The sequence below is a fragment of the Rosa chinensis genome, chromosome 2 (assembly GCF_002994745.2).
Source record: "Rosa chinensis cultivar Old Blush chromosome 2, RchiOBHm-V2, whole genome shotgun sequence".
In the NCBI taxonomy this organism is placed as follows: Eukaryota; Viridiplantae; Streptophyta; class Magnoliopsida; order Rosales; family Rosaceae; genus Rosa; species Rosa chinensis.
In genome coordinates, this window is record NC_037089.1 from 80,802,826 (window position 1) to 80,827,396 (window position 24,571).

General features: G+C 38.9%; 4 protein-coding genes and 1 pseudogene across 5 annotated transcripts; all 5 read left to right on the top strand.

The window, feature by feature from the left end:
• Nucleotides 1-453: 453 nt before the first annotated feature.
• On the top strand, nt 454-8,546 carry LOC112188299. Of its 2 annotated transcripts, none has more exons than XM_024327397.2 (9): nt 454-804; nt 1,485-1,856; nt 2,091-3,851; nt 3,933-4,419; nt 4,633-6,456; nt 6,672-6,720; nt 6,817-7,064; nt 7,205-7,312; nt 7,703-8,546. In XM_024327397.2, the coding sequence occupies exons 2-9, from the start codon at nt 1,676-1,678 to the stop codon at nt 7,932-7,934; spliced, it is 4,890 nt and encodes a 1,629-aa protein (XP_024183165.1). In that variant the 5' UTR covers nt 454-804; nt 1,485-1,675; the 3' UTR covers nt 7,935-8,546. The 2 variants fall into 2 exon arrangements, with proteins under 2 accessions (XP_024183165.1, XP_024183164.1); XM_024327396.2 differs by having other exon boundaries at nt 454-749.
• A 1,441-nt stretch (nt 8,547-9,987) lies between these two features.
• Nucleotides 9,988-11,980, top strand: LOC112189048 (transcription initiation factor IIB). Its single transcript, XM_024328312.2, has 2 exons — nt 9,988-10,896; nt 11,495-11,980. Exons 1-2 carry the CDS (start codon nt 10,080-10,082, stop codon nt 11,626-11,628), a joined length of 951 nt encoding a protein of 316 aa, XP_024184080.1. The 5' UTR covers nt 9,988-10,079; the 3' UTR covers nt 11,629-11,980.
• Nucleotides 11,981-12,690: 710 nt separating this feature from the next.
• LOC112189047 (UDP-glycosyltransferase 83A1) lies at nt 12,691-15,047 on the top strand. The gene is made up of 2 exons (XM_024328310.2): nt 12,691-13,713; nt 13,963-15,047. The coding sequence occupies exons 1-2, from the start codon at nt 13,239-13,241 to the stop codon at nt 14,838-14,840; spliced, it is 1,353 nt and encodes a 450-aa protein (XP_024184078.1). The 5' UTR covers nt 12,691-13,238; the 3' UTR covers nt 14,841-15,047.
• Nucleotides 15,048-15,708: 661 nt separating this feature from the next.
• LOC112189046 (UDP-glycosyltransferase 83A1) lies at nt 15,709-17,408 on the top strand. The gene is made up of 3 exons (XM_040513953.1): nt 15,709-15,866; nt 15,990-16,251; nt 16,531-17,408. The coding sequence occupies exons 1-3, from the start codon at nt 15,768-15,770 to the stop codon at nt 17,406-17,408; spliced, it is 1,239 nt and encodes a 412-aa protein (XP_040369887.1). The 5' UTR covers nt 15,709-15,767.
• Nucleotides 17,409-18,075: 667 nt separating this feature from the next.
• Nucleotides 18,076-24,126, top strand: LOC112185148 (annotated as a pseudogene).
• Nucleotides 24,127-24,571: the final 445 nt, after the last annotated feature.

A 24,571-nucleotide genomic window follows, 5' to 3' on the forward strand; every position in this document is an offset into this window, starting at 1 on the left:
CAATTCATCCCTAATTTGATTGCTTAAAATGACGGCGGGAAAATTAAACAAAAAACAATTATTTTATTTTAATTTATTTATCAAAAATAAAAAAGTAATTAAAAGAAACAAAAAAAGAGCTTGAAAAATAAAGCTTTTACCACCTCCACGCGTGTACAAAAGCGCGTGCCATCCGAATATCCCGTCTGCTTTTCCCCCTTCCCGCACCCTCAATCCACGAGCAAAGCCGCACGCTTACGCAAGCACACGTCTCCCCGATACAATCCACCGTCGATCTCCCTATTATCTCCATCCAACAGCCAGCAAAAATTCGCGCACCAAACTCTTACACAGCACAATAATGTTGCCACCCCGTACGTCAGCTCCGGGTCTCCCCGAGCCTGAGGTCCGGACCCGAGGCTGGGGCGGCGTTTTCCTCAGAGAGTCTGTGTGAGTTGGTTGGGAAAACATATTTTTGGGCAGCGTTTGTTTGGACGGCTTTATCTACGGCTTTTTGGTCCGAAAAAACGAAATTTCATTTTGGTTTCTCACTCTGCTTCTAGTCTTCTCTTCACAGTAACAAACAGAGTCTTAGAGAGAGAGAGAGAGAGAGAGGTCGGAGCCCATTTTGCGTCGTCGTTTCGGAGCTTGGGGAAGTGTGAATTTTATAAGCTTTTGCGGGAGGGGGAGGGGGAGGAAACGACGCCGTATTGACACCGCTGGAGTTGAAGAAGAAGAACCCTAATTTTGTATTGGGTTTGGATCACACTGTGAGCTCCCAACTCCTTCTTTTAACTGACGCGGCTCCTTTCGATGCTTTTAGCCGTAAGAATGAGAGGGTTTCTGGTTTCAATTTTAGTCAAATTCAGCTCTGGAGTGGTCAATTTTAGTGATTTGCTTGGGGGGCAATTGGGGTTTTTGGGCTTGCGAGGTTGAGATTTGTTTGTGTACGGGTTTTGAGGTGTAAAGTTTTGATTATTATTATTAATTTTTTTTTTTTTTGGTTTGATTATAATCTTTGAATCCTTCTCTCAAAAACTTGTTAAGCTTTTTGGTAAAGTTTCATTTCTGGTTCTGGTTGCTATCTTTGCGGCTGCTGTGTCTGGTTGAGATTCATGAATTTTCGTTTAGAAGTGAGTTTCTTTTTGAGGAGAATATCGAAAAGTTTGGATCTTGAAGCTGCCATACAATCCCCTAGTTTCGAATTTTTAAGTTTTAGGCTGTAGCCTCTATTTTTAAAGTGATTGAACTAGATTTCGACGCTTTGCGTGGAATTTATGAGTTGGTTAATCTGCATTACAATTGGAAGACATTTTTAGTGGTTCTCCGTTTAATGAGACTTACTTTAGTTTGACATGTGATTTTACTGTATAGATGTAGATTCCATGTTTGAATTTTGGACACCTAACTAGCTTTTCACTCATTAATTGTTCATTTGTTGAAATTGTCTGTGCATTCTTTGTTTCACATTTGTGAGCTGAAACCCTTTCCGTTTCTTAATGCAGGATATTATTATGGTATGTTGCTATGGGAACTCCGTGGCCATTTTGGAGTGTGACTTATGTTTCTGATTTTTCTAGCGTGTAAAGGCTGCCCTTGAGTGGAATTGTAGAGATGCGGCAGTCTGATACATCTGCCGTCATAGCTATATTTCACAAAAGCAATTAGTTGGGAAAATTTGTTGCCTGGAAATTTAATGCCTGGTAACGAAATTGAAGGCAGGATCCACAAATTGTATGAGCTAGACAACTATTCCCGTCAATCTCAAGTTGCGGATGGTAATTGGCCTGGCTTTGTTTACAATCAGTGGCAGGAAAAACAAAGAGAGATCAGTGAACCTCTAAGTTTCAGTTCGAAGAATAACATCCAACTATTAGGTAGAAGTGGTTTCACTTTCTATGTTTTCCTCAATTGCTTTTATAAGTCTGCTGTTTTGATTGTCATGAATGCATTAGAGTTTCCATTCTGTTTTGCAAATAGTGGAAAATTCTTGAAACACAACAACCTCCCTCCTTCCCCCACCCCACCCGCAGCCAAGACAGTTGATTCATGGTAATGTGAAAACCCATTCAGTTTTTGAATTCCCTAATGTACTGTTGTGGTATTTGCAGATTCTGTGAGAGGACATGGCAATGGATCTCTGAATGTGTCATTCGATCAAGACTATACACACTTGACTCAGAGACCTGGATTGTCCAATATTCAACCCAGACACCAACATCTGAAGACGAATGACTATATGCTTGGACGAGACATTTTGCAGGCGAGCCACAATCAAGTTGAGTTTTTTGGTGAGAGCACAGGTTTTGTTCCACATAATTTAGCATCACAGAGCTTATCTATCCATCAATCAGAGCAAGAAAATGCATCAGGTGATAGTCCCACCCTGACAACCAATTCAGAAAGGTCTGAAATCACTGAAGCTTCCACCGAGATTAACTTTGTTGGAAGGCAACAGCAATTTGCGAGGGGCCAACAAGGCATTCTACCACATCATTCAATGCAGCAGTCAGGGTACAATGAAATGCAGTTGTTGCAGCAACACCTAATGTTTAAGCAACTGCAAGAACTTCAGAGGCAGCAGCAACTACAGCAGTTTGGTGATTCAAGGCAACAGAATTCAGTAAATCAGCTCTCTGCAGTCGCTAAGCAGGCTGCTGGGGTTCAGTTTTCACCTCTCATTAATGGAACACCTGTTAACGAAACACCCCAAATGTTAATGAATTGGGTGCAGCGAGGTGCATCTCCTACTGGACAAAATGTATCTAATAGGGTTAGTTTTTCACAAGAGCAAGGTCAGACTTTGCGCTCAATGGGTCAGGCTCCTCAGCAGTTCGATGTATCCTTATATGGTACTCCTATTGCTAGTGGAAGGGGAAACATGAGTCCGTATTCCCCCCATCTCCAGTCTATGTCTCAAGATTCTGTAAATTTGTTGACCAAGCCTAGCAATCAAGTACAGAAGCCTGCTGCGCAGGCATCAGCTTTCAGTAACTCCTTTGTAGGTGATCATTGTACTACTCCAGATCAAGTTTTCTTGCCTCAAGGAGCTTTCATATCCAAACAAGGCTTTCAGGGGAAAAATATGTTTGGACAAGCTACTGTTCCGGGTTTAAATTGTGGATCTACCTTGGGGAGCATCCAGCAAGAGAATGCCTTGCTAACAAACACATCTCTGCAGGAACTCAATGGAAAGCAAGAGCGAGATAGTTGGCCTGGTATATCTCAAAGCAATACAATGCAGCATGGCCCTTCACAGGGGCTGGTTCCTCTAGATCCAATGGAAGAGAAGATTTTGTTTAATACAGATGATAGCCTTTGGGATCCTTCTTTGGTAAATTGCAATGATATTGGTGGTGGAGGGTTAGGAAGCTGGAGTGCACTTATGCAGTCTGCTGTGGCAGATTCTAGTAGTGATACCGGTCTACATGAGGAGTGGAGTGGTTTGAGTTTTCAGAATACAGAATTGTCTTCTGGTAATCAGCCTTCAAACATCTTGGACAGTGAGAAGCAACAAGGAAGTTGGGCTGATAACAACCTGCACAGTGCCTCTTCCTTTAGTTCAAAATCTTTTCACATGCTTAACGATTCCAGTGTTAGTTCGAGCTTCCCTGGATTTCAGCAGCCAGGCATTCAATACAAACCAGAGCATAGAGAAAGTCTCCACCAGGATGAATCTCATGAATCCATTCAGAAGTCTCCCAAAAGTAATAGTGAATGGTTGGATCATAACCCTCGACATCAGGTTCAACAGACACTCGAGCATTTGGACAACACATGGATCGGTCAAAGAAATGAGCGCTCCGAGTGTGATGCACCGCAGCAGAGAATAGACCCATACGGTATTGCTCAACCAAGCAGTAAACCAGAAGGTAGGAATGTTAGTTTTCTATCGCCTAGTGGAAATGCTCCTAATTTCAGCTCCCATAACACTCTGGTTGATTATTGGACAGGTAATATTAATGAAGCCATGTACAAGAGGAACTCTGATGGTGGTCTGTGGAAGAGGGATGATGATACCAGGGTAACTTCATTTTCAAGATCAACTGGACAATTGGAGCAACTCCAATCTAGCTCAGAGGATACTCTGAGAAGCAGACAAAATTCACATATGTTTAACTTCCCTTCTGTGACAAATGCACACATAACCAAGACCTATCAGGAAACCAGCGCACAAGTCCAAGATAACAGTAAGCTTGATTATGTGAAGCGTATGTTATCTAGCAACAAAGAGGAGGATGAGGGCATAGGTGAAAAACAGCGACAAATGAGTAATAGCTCCCCTATTATTCAGAACTCTTATGGGAGGGACGGAAAAACATATGACCAGCAAAGTTGCTACCAAAAGGACAACACATATGACTGTAAGCCAGTTGATATATCTGCTACAGTAGGCAGATCAGTTGGTCCTAGTGGTGTCCATTTCACAGCTGGAACAAGGTAGTTGCTAAGGTTTTGATTCGCACTAATAATTACTTTGTGAAATAATGAGCATTTGTACTTTTTTTCAGAGCCATCATTACTCTTTACTGTATACATTTGTTTTCTTCGTATTTTGCTGTTGTTTGTTTCCAAACTATCCTTTTGTTACATTAACTCTTTTCTTGTGTTTGTTTGTTCATGTTGAATCTATGGGTGGCTCAATCATGGCAGTCAAAATATGCTGGAACTTCTTAACAAGGTTGACAGGTTGAATGAGACGTCTGTTGCACAGTTTGATCCCAGTGGATTTAATCCATTATCTGAGGTGACTGATGCAAAACCTCCTGTAGCATCTGTTGATCAAATGTACAATCAATCTTCTGCTTCTCAAGGTTTTACTTTGAAATTGGCTCCCCCGTCTCAACGACAGTCCAATTCAAACTCTCAGTTCTCCCCTCAGAGTTCGCTACAACCAGCAAGGCAAATGGATTCGGATTTTGGAGAAAAGAATCAGACCTACTTGGCTACTTCGCCATCATCTCAATCTTTATCCAGATCACATGAATCATCACCAAGGGCTCGCTGGGATGATAAGTTTAGTATTGGGGGACAATCAAGCATCTCCCAATCTTATATGCATGGGAACTCTATTGCAGAAATTACATCAAGTCCTACATTTCGAAGGAATCAGCTTCAAACACAAGTTTTGTTTAATCCACATGCATCAGGTCCTTCTACACAGGCAACGTTACCTGCTACTGCCACTGGACATCCACATTCAAACCTCGCTCAATCTCAAGATACTCCTCAGCAAACTTTTGTCAACCCTGATGGTCAACAATTCCCTATTCTGGAATCTGTGCCAGTATCTCATCCTCCTTTTATGACAGGCATGCCTCCACAGGGTGGAGTTTCGTTCAGGCCGCAGACTTTATGGACAAATAAAGCAAGTCAGCAACATCTTTCTGGAATGGAACCTCAAAAGGTTCCCACAGTAGTTCCTTCAAATGATAGTATGGAAACTACTTCATCAACTTTGAAGGAGCTAAATAGTCTAAATTCCCGACAAGGTGGTGGGCATTTACAAGGCTTCAGTTCTCCAGAAGAGCAGCATTCGAAAGAGAGGGGGCAGAAACCAATGTTTTCTGGAATGCTTGAGGCTTCACAACCAGGGGTAAGGAATGTCTCTGATCCAGGTGGCTTGCCTTCGGGTTCATTGTTGGCTAATTCGAACTTACAGGATCCTGATAGAATACATAATGGTGACAACAATGGCTTGTCTCCCACGGCAAGAAATCTCCAATTCATTGGCCATGCTCTAAATCCGTCGCATGGTCTTCGTCAAAATTACTCCCTACTGCACCAGGTGCAGGCAATGAAGAATATGATGACCGATCCAAGTAGGAGGGATCTGGATGTACGACAGGCAACTGTTATGGCAGGACAGCAGTCCGTCTATGATCAGAATAAGGATGGTGAACTGAATTCTGCATCACATCTCAAGTCATTACCACATGGAAATACCATTGTTCCGAGTTTCTTGTCAGAAGCAAGAGAAGATCCGAGCATAAAAGCTTCACCGCAATCTGCTCCTCAAGCTCAAGTGATGGTTGCATTTGGTGAAACTGATTCTCAGAGTCAATCTACTGGAAGTAATGGGACACCTATTCATGCTGAAGCTTCTCGGGCTAATCTATTTATGGCAGCCAACTGGTTTAAGCAGTATGGGAATTTCAGAAATGGACAGGTGCCGCTGATGCAGGATGCAAGGACTGCTGCAGGGCAGTTCTCACTTTTCAAGCCTTCTCAGAGTCCAAATATACATTCTTCTGTGGACCAAATAGATGCTTCTGATGCTAATCAAAGCAGCAAGGTCTGGCCAGGTACGGCTGCCAATTTTGTGCCAAATGAACCATTGATAGCTCCTTGCGGGTTGAATTCAAATGCCAGCAACCAAAGTATGGATATCTTGAGACCAAAGAAACGAAAAATTGCAATTTGTGACCAACCATGGCACAAAGTAACACAAGGTTCCAAAGAGGTTCAAGATTTCAGGTATTTTCTTTTTAACCAATTATTTTGGTTTTGTGCTCAAAATTTGTTGTTGGAAGATTGAATACTGATGATTTAGAGTTTTCCATTTATTTTTTCTTCAAACCCTCCTCTTTTAACTCACAGAAGGTTTTACTCAACCCTTTTCCAATCTATACTGCTTTCAATGCAAGCCAATTTGTGTTCATGTTAACTGATGGAATGCATTTCTTATGCAGTATGGCAGAAGAAGACTGGGCATTGGCGTCCAATCGGTTGATTGAGAAAGTGAGTTTCTGATAATGAATTATATATTGCAATTCATTTTAGTTGAACTTTCCTAGATGTTGTGATCCAAGTGACTAACATCTGTTTCAATGACAGGTTCCAGATGAGTTTGGAATGATTGAAGATGTACCGCCAATCTTTCGAGCCAAGAGAAGACTTATCTTTACAACACAGTTTATGCAGCATTTGCTTGGCCCCGCACCAGCATCTTTTCTCTCAGCAGATGCTGCTCTGCACTATGATAGTGTGACATATTTTGTGGCCAAGTCTTCCGTAGGGGATGCATGCAGCCTGACCTGCAGCAAGAAAAACAGTACTCTTAAGCAAATGAACAACAGTAACATGTAAGTGTCAATCTTCATGTTTTTTAAGCAAAGAAAGATTTGTTAACCCGCTTTAAATATTTACAAAAATACTTGTGACTGGCATAGTATGACTTGAGAAGCCTTCTAAGAAACAATTTTTCTGTTACTGTTTCATATAGGATTCTGGATCAGCCACAAGTTTCTGAGAGTGATGATGACCAGTTCTTTTCAAAGGTTGTGGGAAACTTGACGGATAGATCAAAGAAGCTGGAAAATGAATTATTGAGGTATGACATAAAATTTTCTATTCCTGAGATCTTTTTGACAATTCTCGTCACCACAGTTCATTAGTTATAAGGGGGTTGAATTGAAGATATTTTCTCTCTTGCTTTTCAAACCAACTCTAAGCAGTTGGACCAAGGTTCAGATGAGTATGCTTTTCCTTTCAAACTTTTTAAAGGGGAAATGGTTACTCTTCCCCGAGGTGATTTGCTCTCTCTTAAAACAGAAAATTTTCTGCTTTTTGGAATCAGAAGAATACATGTTCCTTGGAAACCCAAATTGAATAACTTTAAAGTTTTCATGATAAATACCTAGTTATGTATAGCAATGCAGTCCGCTATATAGCCACAGTTCTTATAATATCCTAACATTGAAGAAATTCCATTTGATGGAAGGTTGGACAGGGCAGCATCAATTTTAGATGTAAGACTGGAATGTCAGGAGTTGGAAAGATTTTCCGTGATAAACCGATTTGCGAAGTTCCATCTCCCCCGAGCAGATATGTCTGGAACCTCATCTTCATCAGGCACATTTACAAATGCATCTCGACCATGTCCCCAACGATATGTCACTGGACAGCCATTGCCAAAGAATCTACCAGAGGGGGTACAGTGTCTCACACTGTGATTATCAATTGGTCGATCCCTTCCCCAACTGAATGCTCGTCTTCTCGTTTGATCTATATCGGCATTCCCATATACCACTTACCGCACCTGTCTATGATCATCTCTCTTTATACTGACACATGCTGGCATTGAAGAATCAAAATTCAAGGATGGAAAGCAGGAAATCAACCCCAAGTAACTAAAGGCTGCTCGTTCATTTTTGAACCAACACCTATTGTTGTCATTTTTGGAAGTACATATTGTTCTGTTGTATATTTCATGAAGTCCCGAGGAAGAATAGGTAGCACCTGTAGTAGTAGCAGGAGGATGGTTGGTCTGAATGTGTCTCTAGTCGCCCAAGTTTAAGTTAGCATACCTAATTTATACAGCAATCTACGGCATTGTAGTTTTCTCTTTTGTGTCTTTCGACAGGTATGTTCTACATAGAGCTTTGCTGGTGAACTAGGGAACCTTGAACAGCAAGCAATTAGTTAGGGGCACATGGAATAATAATATTATGAAAGGTATAGTTGCTTGTAATTTTATTATTATCCGACAGATTCTTATTTCGGAGACTCCACCACAAACATGGGAGCTCTTTTTAAAGATTGCCTCTTCTGACTTTTTCCTACCATTAATGATTTCTTTTCATTAGTCACATGTGGATGTTGATTGATACATTGGACTCCTGTGATTCGATTGGGGGGGGGGGGGGGGAGGAGCACAAGTTCTCTCTGAAAAGGTTGCCGAAGCTTCCTTTAAAACATTTGTCTTTTGCTGTTTGAAAAGTACAAGGTTTCAGTTGGGCATTGATATTCCAAGACATTGATTCTGTTGTCCCTCCCATAAAGCATGGAGATAGAGTAAAGGACAAGGAAGGGCTTGGCTTTTATTAAATAGATGACAAAAGAAAAAAGGGTGGTGGAAGGATTCTAATGATTCTATGATAATGTACTTGTCATTGTCTTTCATGATCCTTTTAATTAACTGAACTGGTCTCCACTGTTCTCTCTGTCTGTCTGTATCAGTCAGTATCTGATTCACTATGATTGGAAAGGGCAACACTACTTGGGATACGTACGAGGAAAATTGAAGAGGCTTTTGATTGGTGGACTTTGGTGCTTTCTGCAAATTTCTGTTGAATGCCGACAACAACGGTGAGGTACTGCGTTTTTGTGTTTTCTCAAACACATTGTTGTTTTATCGTCATCATCTCCAGTCCACGTGGGTCTGACGATTTGCCACCGTGTAGTGTGGGACCCGGTCAAGCTCGTCCATGTCAGCACCTGTACTTTGTTGACGGGTTGGTTAAGAAGATCTCCTTCCTCTGGGAAAGTAAAACCATCTCCTTTTTGTACTCTCTGATTAATTTGTATACTTCTTATGACACTAGTGCATTCTAATCCTACGTAGCATATGATAAAGGGTTCAGCCTGAATTCATGAATATTCACATTACTAATCCTACATGGTATAAGAAAAGGGGTTAGTAAACTTATAATTGACGTGACAATCGTTAATAAATTTTATAAACTACATTAACTCTATATACATAATAAAACTTTCAACGATAAAAATTTATGTGCATATTGAAATTGAAGGAAAATCTAAATTCTTCTAAACAGTATAGCTGGAACTGTCCAAACTCTTTGGCATATCAAGCATTTGGTGCATCGCATAAAACACTTAGCATGTTGTATTCAGGTGCTATCCTTCAAGCACATTAAATGAAAGGCAAATTTTCTAGCTGATGCCATTACAATAGTTGGACATGGTGCTCAAGCTTATAGCTGGTGTTATTCACTTCCCCTCTCAGCTTCTCATGCTTTGTTTTTTGATAATTTGAGAGTGAGTTGTACTAGAGTAACTTGTTTGTAATTTTATTTTATTTATAAAAAAAAAATTATGTGATTTATTTTTTTGGTTTCCTACCTAAAGAAGGCATCTTTGGTAATTAACTAATTATTATCATTAAAAGGTCGGCGTTTAGCCAATTTTTTTATTTTTATAAAAAAAACTAATAATAATAGGTCGGTGGCTCGCCGACTTATGCCTCTATAAATACAACATAGTGGGTTCGTTTTGGAGCACAACAATTCCAAACCCCCAAAAATCAAAAACCCTAGGAGCGCTCTCTTCCTCTCTGCCTCTCCCCCCAAATATAACTAATGGCCTACGCGGTCTCCGACACCGATCAGTATTGCAAAGACTGCAAAAGAATCACACAGACCGTCTTGGACCACCGACAAGGCGACACTATCTGCTCCGAGTGCGGTTTGGTTCTCGAAGCCTACTTCGTCGATACCACCGCCGAGTGGCGAACCTTTGCCGACACCGAAAACGACCACGACCCTCAACGCACCGGTGACGCCGTCAATCCTCTTCTGCACAACGGCGGCCTCGGCACCATGATCTCCGACGCCAAAAACAACGTCGTTGGCTCTAACCAATCGAGAAGTCTCGGCCGGGTTAACAAGATGGTGCAGAAGCAGCAAAACCCTGATAGGTCTCTCACCCAAGCTTTCGCCTCCATCGCTTCGAAAGCTAGCATGTTAGGGCTTATGAACACAGTGGTTTCTCGTGCTCAACAGATTTACAAGGAGGCAGATGATAAAAAGTTTTGTAGGGGAAGAAAAGACGAGGCCTTGACGACGGCTTGTCTATTTCTTGCCTGCCAAGAAGAGGGCTTTCCCCGAACCCTAAAGGAAGTCGCCACGGTTGGGAATGGGGCCACTAAGAAAGAGATTAACAAAATCAAGGAACAGTTGAAGAAAGTATTGGAGATTGATAGCAAAATCATACATGCCGAGGACCTTACGCGGCGGAGTTGCTCTTCCATTGGTATGAAACATCAAGGGATGAAGGCGGTGAACGAGACACTGGAGAAGTTGAAGGAGTATGATATAAGGAGGACCCCCAAGTCGGTTTTGGCTGCAGTTATGTACATGACGGTGCAGCTCTCAAACGACGTGACAAGCCTTAAAGGTGAAAACTATATCCTTTGACATTCTTGTTTGTGCATATTGTATTCATATGCTATGCATATTCTCTTACTTTATGTGATAATATTTAGTTGTCGCATAATGTGTCGTATATGCCTGCCATGAATGTTATAAGGATATAAGTTATTCTAAAACCGAGTTAGTCTAGGTTGATTGATATACAAGTCGAGTAGGGTTGTATATAGAGTCAACTATTTATGTCTCTTAGATTTGATTAGGGTAGATTATTATGTTTTCTAGTTTGATTTAGTTCCTAGCTAAGTTGGTTTAGCATGTAATCTATGGAGAGAAGAAAAGTAGTGAGACTAATTGCTTTGTTTTAACTGATAAATTTCTTTATTCTGCATATTTTGACTTGAATTCTTAAGAACCATGTTTTTAATTGGTAATCAGAGCGTCTTAGAGTACTTTATTATGCAATATTGCTGCATCTCTTAATCTTAAGCAATTAAGAGTCCCTTAACACTAATGAGATATTGCTGCAACATGTGCAATCTTAATTCATGCATTAATGCATGCTTGATTGTACTATGCATATGCATTTGATCACATTGAGCAATATGGAGATTGAATTAATGCAGAGGTATCGCAAGCCGCTGATGTTGCGGTAGGAACAACTAAAAAGACATACAAGGATCTTTATCCCTATGCTTCAAGGATAATACCCAGCTGGTTCGCCAAGTTGGAGGACATCAAGAAACTTCGCATCCCTTGAAGGATAACTAGATCTAGGTAACCTCTTGATGTTTCCTCTGTCATCGATCCTGTAAATGCTCATTAGGGACTAGGGAGGGGTGACTAGTCGGCTATACGTTGTACTCGGTCCGCCTGTGAATCAGCCCTGAATACAGAGCATTAAAGCAAGAAGCAAGCCAGTGACATTGTCAACAATTTCCAATTTCTAGTTGGGATTTGACTTTTCCTTGTCAATTGCACAATTGGGGATCGATGACTTGTCCAAATTTTGAAATAGTGTTTGAATCTTAAATTGTAGCATTCAAAGAAGGATAAGCAAAAAATATATAATGAAAAAAATAAAAATATTAACTTGCACTTAATTTATTATTCGGAATGTAAATTTTGGATTTGTGATTAATGATTTTTCAATTCAAAAGTAAGAAAAACAAAAACATCCTCTGAAACATATGCACATGATAAAGATTTCCTAGACTTATTCATCCACCTGTCTCCTCCAATTATTTTTAGTACTTATGTCACTGCATATCAAAACTGGAATTTCTAGAACATCCAGACCCATATTCTCACTTAAAGACCAGCCCCACTGTAAACTGTCCTTCTGGCCCATAACCAACTGAATTTTCACACTTTTTACCTCCGAACATTCGTCACCTAAAGCCTCTTTTGAGTATTTTCAAAATAATCCATATATCTGCCGATAGTATTGTGGGAAGAAGCCTAAAAAGTAAAAATAAAAAGGAGACACACGTTTTGGTGACGAAAATTCTTCTAAAAAAAAAAAAGAGATTGACGACAATTCGTTGTCTAAAGGCTTTTTAAGGGACATGTTTTGAAGATGAAATTTCTTCGCCTAACGTCTCCCCTTAAGGAACACACTTTTACCGACAAACATTAAAGATTTTTCCCACACAAAAAACTCTTTTTGCCAATGAAAATTGTCACCAAAAAACTCTTTAAGGAACACACCTTTGCTGACAAAATTTCAAAGCCTAAAACACTCTCTTTAAAGGACACATCCGACAAATACTTCATCTTCGAATAAAAAGGGGATACACATTTTCTTGACTAAAATTCTTCGCTTAAAATGAACAATTCTTCGCTTAAAATGAACACACATTCGATTAGAAGTTTTCATTGAAAAAAGCCTCTCAAAATATTTTTTTTAAAAAAGATGCACATTTTGCTGACGAAAAGTTAGTCAAATATAGACTCCCTTTAAAGGACGTAATTTTACAAATAAGTTATTCATCGATAAAAAAACCAAAAAAAGAAAAAAAAAAGGAGAGATACACCACAACTGACAGAGAGAGGCTAAAAGAGTCATGATTGATTTGTTTTCAACTGGTCTATGTGTAATTTAGTGAGGGCAGAATGTTAGTTTGATGAAATCCAAAAAACAAAAGCTATAAAATCCAAGGAGACAGAGCACCATAAACTAGTTGAGTACGAAGGCATATAAACCAGAGCAAGACAACAACAAAGTAGAGGACATACTTGTGACTAGGATTATTAAGATTCCACTCTTCATATTCCAACTCATTGCAAGCACATAGAGACAGAAACTCCCCATAAAAGTGACTCAAACTATAGTACTTTGAAAACAAGCGAAAAACAATACAAAGAAGAATGGTCAATCCTCATGTTTTGGTGGTACCTTATCCAGCACAAGGCCATGTAATTCCTTTGCTTGAGCTTTCAAGATGCCTAGTTGAACATGGTGTCAAGGTTACATTCGTAAATACCGAGCACGTTCATATGCAAATGAAAGAAGCAATCACAATGGAGGGAGATACAGGGAGTAAAATTCATCAGGTGTTTATCACTGTTGGTTCGGAAGATGGGAAATACTCATCAGGGAAGTTGACTGAAGCAATTTTGAGGGTCTTGCCCCGAAAATTGGAGGAGCTTATTGAAGATATTAATGGATCAAATGGCGAGAGTATTACATGTGTTCTTGTTGATCAGACTCTTGGATGGGCCCTGGAAATCGCGGAGAAGAAGGCGATTAAGCGAGCTGCCTTCTGCCCAGCTGCAGCTGCACTCTTGGTACTTGGGTTAAGCATCCCAAAGCTGATTGATGATGGAGTTATCGACAATGAAGGTGAGCAATACATAACATTCTATGACTAGCAAAAGAAACTACTTTGCATGTAGCAAATACAGGTAGCCGTTATTGGAAAGCATTCCACAATTTACATTCTAAACTTAGTACTTCATTCTTTCCACACTCTCAAAATAAGTAGAAAATGACTTTCTAGGACTGCAAATAACAATGACAATATTGTAGTAGATAATAGCTTGAGCAGCTCTTACCAGCCCAACTTCAATTTTGATGATTTTTTCTTTTCAGGAACTCCCACAAAGAAACAAGTGATTAAGCTATCACCAGATATGCCTGCCATGAACACGCAGGAGTTTGCGTGGGCATGCCTCGGACACAAGGCTATGCAGAAAAATGTGTTTGAGCTTATGCTCAGAAACAACAAATCAAGGAAATCAGCAGAGTGGTTACTTTGCAACTCATCCTATGACCTTGAGCCTGCAGCATTTACCATGACTCCACACATTCTACCAATAGGTCCACTTTTGGCAAGCAATCGGCTCAAACTAGACTTTGCAGGAGAAGACTCTTGCTTGACTTGGCTTGATCAACAAGCAACACGGTCTGTAGTGTATGTTGCTTTTGGTAGCTTAGCAGTTTTTAATCCAATACAGTTCAAAGAATTGGCCCTGGGGCTAGAACTCTCCAATAGACCATTCTTGTGGGTGGCAAGACCCGATATGATACACGCTGAAAATGAAGTCTACCTGAAAGAATTCAATGACAGGGTAGCTACTCAAGGACTGATAGTAGCTTGGGCACCTCAACAGAGGGTTCTGTCCCATCGCTCCATCGCTTGTTTTGTGAGCCATTGTGGTTGGAATTCAATCATGGAAGGTTTAGGATATGGAGTCCCTTTCTTATGCTGGCCTTACTTCGCTGATCAGTTTCTTAATCGAACCTACATTTCAGAGATTTGGAAGATTGGTTTGGGGTTTGAAAGAGATGAAAGTGGTTTCATAACAAGCAGAGAAATCAAAAATAAGGTGGAGCAGCTGCTAGGAAATGGGGAAATAAAAGCAAGGGCTTTGGATATCAAGAAACTGGTTATGGATGGCATCAAAGAAGGTGGCGGCTCAAACAAGAATTTCAAGGATTTTGTTGAATGGATAAAGGGATTGGTATAAGTTCTTCCATCTCTTGGATGTCACATTGAATTATCTATGTAAATGGGAAATCGATAAGCAAATAAAGCTCTAGATTTAGAGATAATACCCATCTCAAGTTCAACTACTGCTACGCTTGTACGTATTTGAATTGTTAACATGGTTTGAGACGCAGTTATTTTCGGAATAAATAGGCTGATACCTCTGCTGGTGATTGAAGTTTCAAAATTCATTTGCTTAATCTGAGTCTCTGACATCATCTAACTTAAACCAAACTTTTGGCACCTATGATCATTTTCAGTGGTCAATCAAATTGGTATTGAATTATTGTTGGTAGCCTGTGTGTTTCTGCCGAAAGGATCATTTTTAGTGTTCAATCAAATTGGTATTGAATTATATATTGTTGGTAGCCTGTGTGTTTTTGCCAAAAGGATTATAGTATCAAGCCAGTTGTTGCTACAAGAATAGTGAATATGCACATCTTCAATACTTCCACAAGGAATAATGCAAGGCGAGGATATTAAAGCCAATACACAGAAAGCATCAACAACAAGACAACTGGCAAAAAAATACTCAATAAGAAAGGGTGTTTCTTAATATCGTCGCCTTGTTGGCTTTAATAAGAAAGGGTGTCGCCTTGTTGGCAAAAAAAATACTCAATAAGAAAGGGTGTCGCTTTAGTTTATTTGCTGGGTACATTTAGAAACACCCATAAGAAATGGACAAAGGTACAGTGTACGGTGATCTGAAAAGCAAAGAAACAAAAAGGTTGATATATACAATGATATCCCAAAGTTTGAGCTTCAAATAAGGCCAATGCTCATGAAGACAATATCCACAGTATAACATTTACTAATCTGAATCCAAAGCTCCTTCTATATATGTTGTGGTTAACAAACTATATTGGAGCACATCTACAAGAGGAAAAAAGGACAATCAAGAACACCTATGAGCAAGCCACATATTTTAGCTATTCCTTACCCAGCACAAGGCCATGTAATTCCCTTGATGGAGTTATCACAGTGCTTAATAAATCATGGCTTCAAAGTCACATTCGTGAATACGGATCATACTCACGAGCGAGTCATGAATGCTGTAGCTGATGAAACTCATAGAAGAGATGATCAGCTTCATCTGGTTTCAATTCCAGATGGGTTAGAACCATGGGAGGACAGGAATGAGCTGGGTCAGTTATCTGAAGCAATATACCGAGTGATGCCTGGGAAGTTGGAGGAGCTCATAGAGAAGATCAATGGAGAGGAAGGTGACAAAATAACTTGTGTCATTGCTGATTTCATTATGGGATGGGCTCTGGAAGTGGCCGAGAAAAAGAATATCAAGAGTGTTTCCTTTTTCCCTGCGGCAGCTGCAGTTCTTGCGTTGAATTTTTGTGTTCCACAGTTAATATGTGTAGGAATCATTAATAATGATGGTAAGTTATTCATCTATACCACAGGATAACCACAAAATATAAGTACAAACACATTCAATTTGCACATATCAAATGTTTCACCTCTATGAACCACATTTAATTTTTGCAAAGCAACCTGATCGATATGTTCTAATATAAACACATCATGATTGAACACATGCACCTGGTAAGTATAACAATATGGATAAAAGATAGCAGATAACTTACAATGTTATTACACATGCTGCTGTTTAAGTTATGCTATTATCCTCAAATTTCTATATTCATTACTTTGGGCAGGAACTGTATCAAAAGACCAAGTGATTCACTTGGCACCAAACATGCCCATCATGAAGACCGAAGACATGCCGTGGTTATGCTTTGATGGCTTAGCCACTCAGAAAATTATGTTTCAAGTCGGACAAAGAAACAACAGAGCTGTGGAACTGGCAGGCTGGGTTATTTGCAACTCAACATTTGACCTCGAACCAGCAGCATTTGCCTTGGCACCCGAGATTTTACCAATAGGCCCTCTTTTGGCAAGCAGCCGGCTTGGAAAAACAGCAGGAAACTTCTGGCCAGCGGATTCCACTTGCTTGGATTGGCTCGATCAACAACCACCCTGCTCAGTCATCTATGTTGCATTTGGAAGCTTCACAGTTTTTGATCAAACTCAGTTCCAAGAATTGGCTTTAGGTCTTGAACTGTCCAATAGGCCATTCCTGTGGGTTGTGAGGCCAGATATCTCTGAAAGTACTCCCTATCCAGAAGGATACCAAGAACGAGTAGGCTCTAAGGGAATGATGGTGGGATGGGCACCCCAACAGAAGGTTCTATCCCATCCTTCAATTGCTTGCTTCCTAAGTCACTGTGGTTGGAACTCTACCATGGAAGGTGTAAGCAATGGGCTTCCTTTCTTGTGCTGGCCATATTTTGCTGACCAGCTCTGTAACGAGGGCTACATTTGCGATGTTTGGGAGGTGGGATTGAGGTTTGATAAGAATGAGAGTGGAATCATCCCGAAAGGAGAAATCAAGAACAAGGTGGAACAACTTCTTGGAGACGAAAATTATAGAGCAAGGGCTTCTAAACTCAAGGAAATGGCCTTGACTAATGTCAAAGAAGGAGGCCAATCTAACAAGATCTTCAAGAATTTAATTGAATGGATAAAATCGTAGAGGCAAGTTCATAGTATATTTTCTTTTATACGAAAGGCAGAGAAGTTCCAACAAAAAATACTTTCCCAGGAAATGTAAGCCGTATAACATTTTCTTAAATAAATTGAAATCCTAAAATTAGTATTTGCAAAAAAATCTGAACAAACAAGGGTAAGGTTGTTAGATTGAATCTGAGCATTATCATAGACATTCATGATTCTTCTTCAGAACTCAATCCTCTGGTAAACATGAAACTTAAAGAAGGTTAATAGTATTTGGACTTCAAGTGAATACCAAAAAGTTGAAAACAGGACATGAGCTGTTAATAAACACGAGCAAATCAAAATAAGAACAGATCCATGAAGAACAATATGCATTGATTAACAAAAATCATGTAACAGCTAACCCACTTTTAAGAAAGTTTTTCTTTTATCTAAAATTATCGAGCACTCGTAGCTGCAGCTTAGAGCAGTTGGTAGGTACCCTTCTCTGTTCAACTCCTAGCTAGCCTGTCCCCCAATGGCCTAATCTTAAGAAATCACAAGCAATAATAATGATTGAAATTTTTTCTTCGACTACTGGGAGTTGTTCTTTTCTTCGAGCTTGCTTTTGGAGGAAGGGAGTCCTACATCGTTCTTTTGCTATCTCATCTATTTGGCCTGGAGTTAAGAACTATTGGCCACAAATCATGGAACATGGCAGGTGGTTAATTGGCAATGGCACAAAAATTTCTTTTTGGAGGGATAATTTTATTGGTCATCCATTGATTGAGTTTTTGGGGGTGAGTGGGGATCATTTGGAGGGTGACATTGCAGATTTCATTCTTGATGGTACATGGAATTTTCCTCAGCTACTTCTTCTTCACTTTCCTGGTCTCTGTGCTTTTATTCAAGAGCATGTTCCTCTGCCTATTAATTCATATGAGGAAGATAAGCTAATCTGGACACATTCTCCTTCGAGGCAGCTAACGGCTCGTGATGCATATAGTTTCTTGCGTCACAAATTTCCTACAGTAAGTTGGGGAAAATTAATATGGTCTAAATTTATTCCTCCCCGCATGTCCCTCTTGGCTTGGAAAGTTTTAAAAGGACGTGTTCTTTCAGAGGATTTTCTTCAAAGACGTGGGGTATCTCTTGCATCAAGATGTGTTCTTTGTCATCATCACGGTGAGTCCGTTGATATATTTTTTTTTGTCTTGTTCCTTCGCGACAGCAATTTGGCGGCGTATGGCAGAGTTGTTTGATTTGGGTGGGCTTCATGGTTCTCTTGTGGACATATTGCATCATGGGTTGGCTGGTCGAAGTCCCCAACTACGTGAACTTTGGCTTGCATCATTTGTGGTGGTGCTATGGTGTATCTGGCACCTCAGAAACAAGGTAAAATATGATGGAATTATTGTCGAGCTACCCAAGGCATATCAATTGATTAATGGATAGATCTTAGCTTCTAGTAAGCTTGGTTTAGGTACTATGTTTAATAATGTGCAAGAGCTAATTGTTTTGAAAATGTTTGGGGCTACATGCAGGCCACGTAGAGCTCCTTCAATCATTGAGGTTAATTGGATCCCTCCTATAATGGGTTGGGTGAAAATTAATACAGATGGCTCTTGGAGGAGTGCCTCAGGTCAGGCTGGCTATGGTGGTGTGTTTCAAGATTTCAAGGGTACATTTCTTGGTGGCTTTTGTTCTAATCTTGACATTTCAAGTTCAGTGGCAACTGAGGTAATGACGGTTATTAAAGCAATTGAGTTAGCTTGGATTTGAGATTGGAAACATGTGTGGTTAGAGGTTGACTCAACTCTAGTTCTTCATTTTCTTAAATCACCCAATTTGGTGCCTTGGCAAATTCGAGTGGAATGGGGTAATTGCTTACACCGCATCTCTCAAATGCAATTCCGGTGCTCTCATATATTTTGGAAAGGGAATCAAGTTACAGATGCTGAGGGTAACAGATGGGCTCTGGAAGTAGCAGAGAAAATGCAAATAAAGAAAGTTGCCTTCTGGCCTATGTCAGCTACACTTTTCGCACTGGAGTTTTGTATCCCAAAATTAATTCAAGAAGGAATCATTGATGATGATGGTGAGTTATTCATCTGTCACGTACTTGTCAATATTATATGCAACACTGTGCAATATTTTAGTTATGTGACATAATTTCATCATTGGTAAAACATGACTTATGTAGGAGTTGCTTCAAGTGACGCATTGTAAAAATATCGGACCCAATTTTTTTTTTTTAATTTTCTCAATTTTTTGTCTATGAAAAATCGTAAAAAAAAAAAAAAAAAATCGAATTGAGATTTTTGAGATCTAGCAATATTAAATTGTTTAAAAAAGCTCATAAATCATGGGAGAAGATTTTGATGAGACAACAAAAATATGCAAAATTGTGGCAAAAATATAGTACAGTTTTAGATGGAAATCATGGTCTTAAACAAATATATATGAGTGCTTCTATTCATACCTCAAAGTTTTGTATTTGAATTTTGACAATAAAATTCTAATTTTACCCTTGTTTTTTTCTTTCGTCGATTCGTTCTCTCTTTCCTTCTTTCTATCCACTTCTTTCATCTCAGCACGCATTGCTGAATTGGCCTAACTACAGTAACATTGGATCACATGAATTAAACCATGAAATGCTAAAGCCCCTTCTTATAATCCAGAATAGATATATGCATAATTAATTATTGTTGGATGCATGTAGGAAGATGATGTCGCTTTTGGGAAGCGCGCAATTTAACCCTGAAATATCGTTAGTAGTATAAGCAAATAGGGATCGTTCTATCCGGGGATTGAGGGTACACTTGTAATTGTGAAACAAATAAAGAAAAGTATTATTTACAAAAATAAAATAAAGAATAAATATATACAAGTAAACACAAATAAGGGGGGGGGATTAGGATTCTTAAAATTAAAATTAAAATAAATAAAATAAAGAAAACGTAAAAACATATATACAAGGGTGGAACGCAAGGAACAAAGATCAAAATCAATTCCATGTAATCAAATTCGATTCAAACCCTATAATTGTTCTTCCAAGTCATGAGAGAGGAGTTGATCATGTGAAACATTCGAAAGCAAATGATTTCCCATATTTTACTTTTCAATGCTAATTAACCTAAGCGAAAGCACCTAGATTAATCCTATCAAACATGCAATCAAGCCCTAGAAAGCTAGTCAATCATGACATGTTCAACGCATTAGACATAGAGAAAGGCTATCAACTCAAGTGTACAACTTAGTTATGGAAAAGTCCACCTAATTGCAATCCTCTTCAATTAAATTCGATTCTTGTCCAGAACCTTTACTACTTTTGATTCAAGTTACACAAAACGAAAAGTCGATTTCATGTTCTTAAACCTAGCACCAATTACATGCAAATCCTATAAGTGTCGACCCAAATAAGATAAACATATAAAAGTTTTCTGTAAAGCAAATTTAATCGAACAAACTCACATAAGCAACTTAGAATCACAATTATAGAATTCGAAAACTTTATTTAAACATAGAAATTGGGCTTAAACTTTGCCCTAAATGTTATTGTTAACTAGAAACAAGTTCATACGAAATCAAACAAGGAAACCAAAAAGGTTACAAGGAAAAGGAACGAATTACACCGTGAGTGGAGATGGAGATGGAGAGCTAGATGGTTGGATCTTGAATCTTGGAAGCAAGCCTTCAAGGTGGATGATGGAGGATATGATCTTCACGGCTCCTTCTTCTTCTTCCTCTCCTTGCTTGAAAATGCAGAACTTTGTAACTAGAGAATGGAGAAGGAAAATGGAAAGGAAATGGAGAGACAAAGAAGATGAGATGGATGAAGGAATTGGTGACTAAGGAAAATGGAGAGGAAATGGTGAGACAAGAAGATGAAATGGATGAAGGAATGTTGTTTAGAAAAATGGAAAGGAAATGGAGAGACAAAGAAGATGGAATGGATGAAGGAATTTGTGGAAAAATGGAAAGGAAATGGAGAGACAAAGAAGATGGAATGGATGAAGGAATTTGTGGAAAAATGGAAAGGAAATGGAGGGACAAAGAAGATGAGATGGATGAAGGAATTGGTGGAAAAATGGAAAGGAAATGGAGGGACAAAGAAGATGAGATGGATGAAGGAATTGGTCTAGGAAAATGGAAAGGAAATGGAGAGACAAAGAAGATGAGATGGATGAAGGAATTGGTGTTATGAGAGTGAGAGGAGAAGTGTATTTATAGCCCAAAAAATGATGAATGGAGGGTGGAGATGAACATAAATGAAGGGCTAGATATGTTAGACAAATTTGTAAAAAATATCTTCCCACTTGTTTATCACTTGTTCAACTTGAATTGATTTTCCTCCTCAAGATTTTCCACTTGGTTGCAACTTTGATTTTCCTCCTCAAGATTTTCCACTTGCTTGCAACTTTGATTTTCCTCCTCAAGATTTTCCACTTAGTTGCAACTTTGATTTTCCTCCTCAAGATTTTCCACTTGCTTGGAGGTCCTAAAAATAGAAACTAATAAGAAAAATAGAAACTTTACTAAAATGAAAAATGGCAACTTACTAAAAATGATAAATAGAAACTACAAAAATATAAACTTTCTACAAATAGGAACTTTCCCAATCAAAGAATGGAAACTTTCCTAAACAGGATTTTAATAAGGAAATAACGTAAGAAATGTAGGGAAATGCAGTTAAAACGTCGCATTAAAATGCTCCTATCAGAAGATGACCAGATTCTAAATTGCATTATGTATAGCTAGCACACTACAACCAAATAACCATCTAGATTCGGAATATAGAGATGAATGACAGAGAGAGTCGATTGAAACCCAGAATATAGATTTTAAGCTTTGGCATGTAATGTTATTACCATCCAGAACGTATATGTAGAGCAAAATACTAATAACAACGATATATGTTCGTTACCCATTGTGGGATAGATCAAGTTTACTGTAAAAAAATAAAAACATATAGAGAAGAAGTTTCTCCAGCGCAATTGAAGAAATTTTAGTTTTTTTGTTTTCTAGAAGGATAAAGTAAGAATTAAAAGTATTCAAAAATTGAGAGGTCTATGTGCCAATTTTGGAGGTATGAATAGAATTCCCCTTTATATATATATATATATATATATATATATATATATATTAAATTGCGAGGTTGGAATTTAGGGTCACTTTTCGGTCGCATATCCACATCTCGACCGTTCAGTTTTTAGGTACTAATATATAGATCATCTCTGCAAAATTTCAGCCAAATTGATAGTCGTTGAGGCATTGATAACTGCCTTAAAGCTAGTACGGTTCAAGTTTGACAGATTCAGTTCGTCCATTGGTTTAAGCGAGTTAGATACCTTAAAGATCATCAATTTGGCTGAAATTTTGCAGAGATGATCTATATATTAGTACCTAAAAACTGAACGGTCGAGATGTGAATATGCGACCGAAAAGTGACCCTAAACTCCAACCTCGCACTTTAATTTCAGAGCGAGGCCTCACTCTGGATAAGATCTGTATATATATATATATATATATATATATATATATATATATATATATTTGGAGAGAAAATTGAAATCCTGAAATTGGTTCTCAATGGTTAGATGTCGTATGCTTTTCCACATATTCGAGTAGCACTGCTACACTCCCAAGTTTAAAGTAAATTTTTTTTTCTTGTTTCTGGCTAGAAACTGAAAAACTAGAAGAAAAGGGAAATAGCCTCCTTTAGTTTCCAAAATTTTTAATTAAATGATGCGCAGATAAGTTGGTATTTGTAGGTAACACTTAAAAAACAGAGCAGATAAGACTTAAAATGTTAACTGACCTGCAGTTCTTGAGTTTTGCTTTTATACACTTATATTTTATGATCTTCCACTTTGGTCAGGATCTGCATTAAAAAGCCATATGATCAACTTAGCACCAAACATGCCCACCATGAAAACTGAAGACTTAGTGTGGTTAACCATTGGTGACAAAACCACTCAGAAAATTATATTCCAAGTTATTCTAAGTAACAACAAGACTGTGAAATTGGCTGACTGGGTTGTATGCAACTCAACATTCGACCTAGAACCAGGAGCATTCACCTTGGCACCACAGATTTTACCAATAGGCCCGCTTTTGGCAAGCAATCACCTTGATGATTCAGCTGGAAACTTCTGGCCACCAAAATCAACTTGCTTAGAATGGCTTGATCAACAACCTCTTTGTTCAGTCGTCTATGTTGCTTTTGGAAGCTTCACAATTTTTGATCAAACCCAGTTCCAAGAATTGGCTTTGGCTCTTGAACTGTCCATAGGCCATTCCTATGGGTTGTGAGGCCAGAAATCTTTGAAAGCACTGCTTACCCTGAAGGATATGAAGAAAGAGTAGGCTCTAAAGGGTTGATGGTAGGATGGGCCCCCCATCAGAAGGTTCTGGCCCATCCTTCAATTGCTTGCTTCCTAAGCCACTGTGGTTGGAACTCTACCTTGGAAGGTCTAAGCAATAGGGTTCATTTCTTGTGTTGGCCATACTTCGCGGACCAGTTCCTTGATAAGAGTTACATTTGTAATGTTTGGAAGGTGGGATTGAAGTTTGATAAGAATGAGAATGGGATCATTCCTACAGGAGAAATTAACAAGAAGGTGGAACAACTTCTTGGCGACGAAAATTTCAGAGCTAGGGCTTCAAAACTCAAGGAAATGGCCATGACTAGGGTCAAAGAAGGTGGCCAGTCTAACAAGATATATAAGAATTTCATTGAGTGGATGAAGTCATAGACTTCCATGAGCAAGTTGTGTTGAACGAAAGGGAAGATGCCAAAGAAATTGTTCCAAGTAAATGCATATTATGTACATTTACATTGCTCCCAGAGCAAATCCTAAATACTTATTTGCCAAAAACATTACTTGAAATAAGGGCAAGGCCATATGTCAGATCAAATCTAAATATAATACAAGTTTGCAGCTCTTGAGAAGATGTGATCTGAATTAAGCAGATCAGGAAACTTTTACTAATTGCATACAGAATCAAATCAAAATCACAGCAAATGAAGTACAAGATGCATCTTAATTTACAAAGAATTTGTGTTCCCTATATTATCAAGTGCTCGTAGTTGTAATGTAGCCAATGTTAAGTTGGTAGTCACTCTTCTCTTGTGAAGAAACGGTCTCAAGTTCATATCTTTATGCTCCAAACTGCACAAGTAATAGGGGAGAAAAGCCA

Coding starts and splice junctions, on each gene's coding strand:
- LOC112188299 (XM_024327397.2), top strand. CDS start 1,676: ATGCCTGGTAACGAAATTGAAGGCAGGATCCACAAATTGTATGAGCTA. Junction 4,420..4,632: donor CATTTCACAGCTGGAACAAG/GTAGTTGCTAAG, acceptor CAATCATGGCAG/TCAAAATATGCTGGAACTTC. Junction 6,457..6,671: donor AAAGAGGTTCAAGATTTCAG/GTATTTTCTTTT, acceptor TTTCTTATGCAG/TATGGCAGAAGAAGACTGGG.
- LOC112189048 (XM_024328312.2), top strand. CDS start 10,080: ATGGCCTACGCGGTCTCCGACACCGATCAGTATTGCAAAGACTGCAAA. Junction 10,897..11,494: donor CGACGTGACAAGCCTTAAAG/GTGAAAACTATA, acceptor GAATTAATGCAG/AGGTATCGCAAGCCGCTGAT.
- LOC112189047 (XM_024328310.2), top strand. CDS start 13,239: ATGGTCAATCCTCATGTTTTGGTGGTACCTTATCCAGCACAAGGCCAT. Junction 13,714..13,962: donor TGGAGTTATCGACAATGAAG/GTGAGCAATACA, acceptor TTTTCTTTTCAG/GAACTCCCACAAAGAAACAA.
- LOC112189046 (XM_040513953.1), top strand. CDS start 15,768: ATGAGCAAGCCACATATTTTAGCTATTCCTTACCCAGCACAAGGCCAT. Junction 15,867..15,989: donor TAATAAATCATGGCTTCAAA/GTCACATTCGTG, acceptor GAACCATGGGAG/GACAGGAATGAGCTGGGTCA. Junction 16,252..16,530: donor AGGAATCATTAATAATGATG/GTAAGTTATTCA, acceptor TACTTTGGGCAG/GAACTGTATCAAAAGACCAA.